Here is a 1794-nt window from a genome sequence, read left to right as displayed (position 1 = left end):
CAAATGAATCGGGTTCTTGTCCTTCTCGAGAAGACTCTTTCATTATCTTTGAAGATCTTTTATGGCGAAGGATCTTTAGTTTGATGTTTCTTGTCGAAGTATTTGGAGTGTTAATATCTGATAGAATGAAACAATACCTACAAAATATACTTTGACATTTAAGTGAGAATTAGACTCGGAGTCATTAATGATATATAAAGAGAGTAAGGGAGAATGAATTAATTCTGCTCGGAAATTTATCTCTTTTTATACTAATCTTTGTTGAACCTAGGATTAATAGGTCTGTCACATCATAATTAACAATTAAGTAATACTCTTCTTAATTATGTTTAGTTATTTCTAATTGATCGATTATTCTTAAGTGGATTTAATGATGTTAATCATGACTAAATGATGCTCGTCATTTACACAGATTAAAAGTTGAGATGTACTATTCGACATATATAAATACGTTATTAAAGAATGTGTTCGATTTGGATGCGTGAAGTGTTCCTTTGCCCTGATCGGATACTTTATCCGGTATACAAAGCATAGGAAGAAAGTAAAAAATGAAATTCCATTGCTGAACAAGATCAAGATCAATTTACAATAAGGAAAAAAAAGTAAAAATTTAAACATAAATCAAATCCATTTACATGGAAGCTAGCCTTGGGTTAAAACTCGAAATTCAACAAGGGAACAAAAGCTCGTGATACAAAGATGTTGAGGGAACAAGAAAGCATGATTCAGTGGGTATATTTCTGTCTCCATGTCCAAAATCTAGCTAGAAGGGTTATACGTATAATATAAAAATGATGATAACAATAGTAGTTTAATAATACAATTCTAAACGTCTAGCACATGAAGTACAAAAATACTTCCTCTTGATCTTGAAGCACATGGGCAAGAAGCAAAGTCTCCACTGGATCTCAACATCCATGGCCTCAACCTTGCCTTGGCAATAAGGGCATGAACCCGGGGCTTGTTGCCTACCCAGTTCCTTCTTTTCCTCATCAAACACATGCATGAACCACATTTTTCTCCTGCTAGGTTTTGATCCAAAGCTTCTCCTTCTCTTGCTCTTGGTGTTGGACTCTGCTTCAGCACTTTTTGGGCTTGAACTTGAAGAGTAGTTTGGCCTGATGGAGCTAGAAGAAGGCGTGTTGATTGTGAGAGGGCGAAGCATTTGGCCTCTCTTCGGCTATTTATACAAAGTTGGGATTGTTGGGTAGAGAGAATATTCCCTACTATGACCAATTTCAATGTTTTTTTTTTCTTTGCATTTTCTCTTCTTCATTTGTAGTTTTCTATGTGATTTTCGTGGACTTTACTGTTTTGCCCATGAAACAACCACAACCCAAATTAGTTTACATTTCTAGTGTAATAATTTTTTTTTTCTGATAAAGTTATTATTGCTTGTAATGAATTAGGGTGACATATATCTTTTCTATATCAGTACTCTTGGAGTTTAGAAGTTTTTTTTTTCTTTGTTGATATACTATTTCCTTTTTCTAAAATTTTATATACCAAAAAAAATATGAGTTTTGTTTTGGAATTTAATTTCAATACACTGTTAATGTAAAAAAATTTGTATTGTTTACTAATAAAAATTATTTTAAATATGACTTTTGAAATATTTATTATAAAAGTTGAAAAAATTATTATATATGATAATATGCTATTAAATGATAATATAAAACACTTTTAAATTAAAGTTAAATATTAAATTATTTAATTTAATTAAATATTTAAAATTTAAATTTAAAATTATTGATTAATCTAAAACAATATCACACAATTGATCCATGTGCTCGT

General features: G+C 30.5%; 1 protein-coding gene across 1 annotated transcript; it reads right to left on the bottom strand.

The window, feature by feature from the left end:
• Positions 1-533: 533 nt before the first annotated feature.
• Positions 534-1277, bottom strand: LOC100817592 (uncharacterized). Its single transcript, XM_003546390.4, has one exon. The coding sequence runs from the start codon at positions 1163-1165 to the stop codon at positions 812-814; it is 354 nt and encodes a 117-aa protein (XP_003546438.2). The 5' UTR covers positions 1166-1277; the 3' UTR covers positions 534-811.
• Between the last annotated feature and the right edge of the window lie 517 nt (positions 1278-1794).

This window comes from Glycine max, chromosome 15, assembly GCF_000004515.6.
Source record: "Glycine max cultivar Williams 82 chromosome 15, Glycine_max_v4.0, whole genome shotgun sequence".
Taxonomy (NCBI): domain Eukaryota; kingdom Viridiplantae; phylum Streptophyta; class Magnoliopsida; order Fabales; family Fabaceae; genus Glycine; species Glycine max.
The sequence above is the reverse complement of the archived record's forward strand: the minus strand, read 5'-3'. Positions and strand labels throughout refer to the sequence as shown.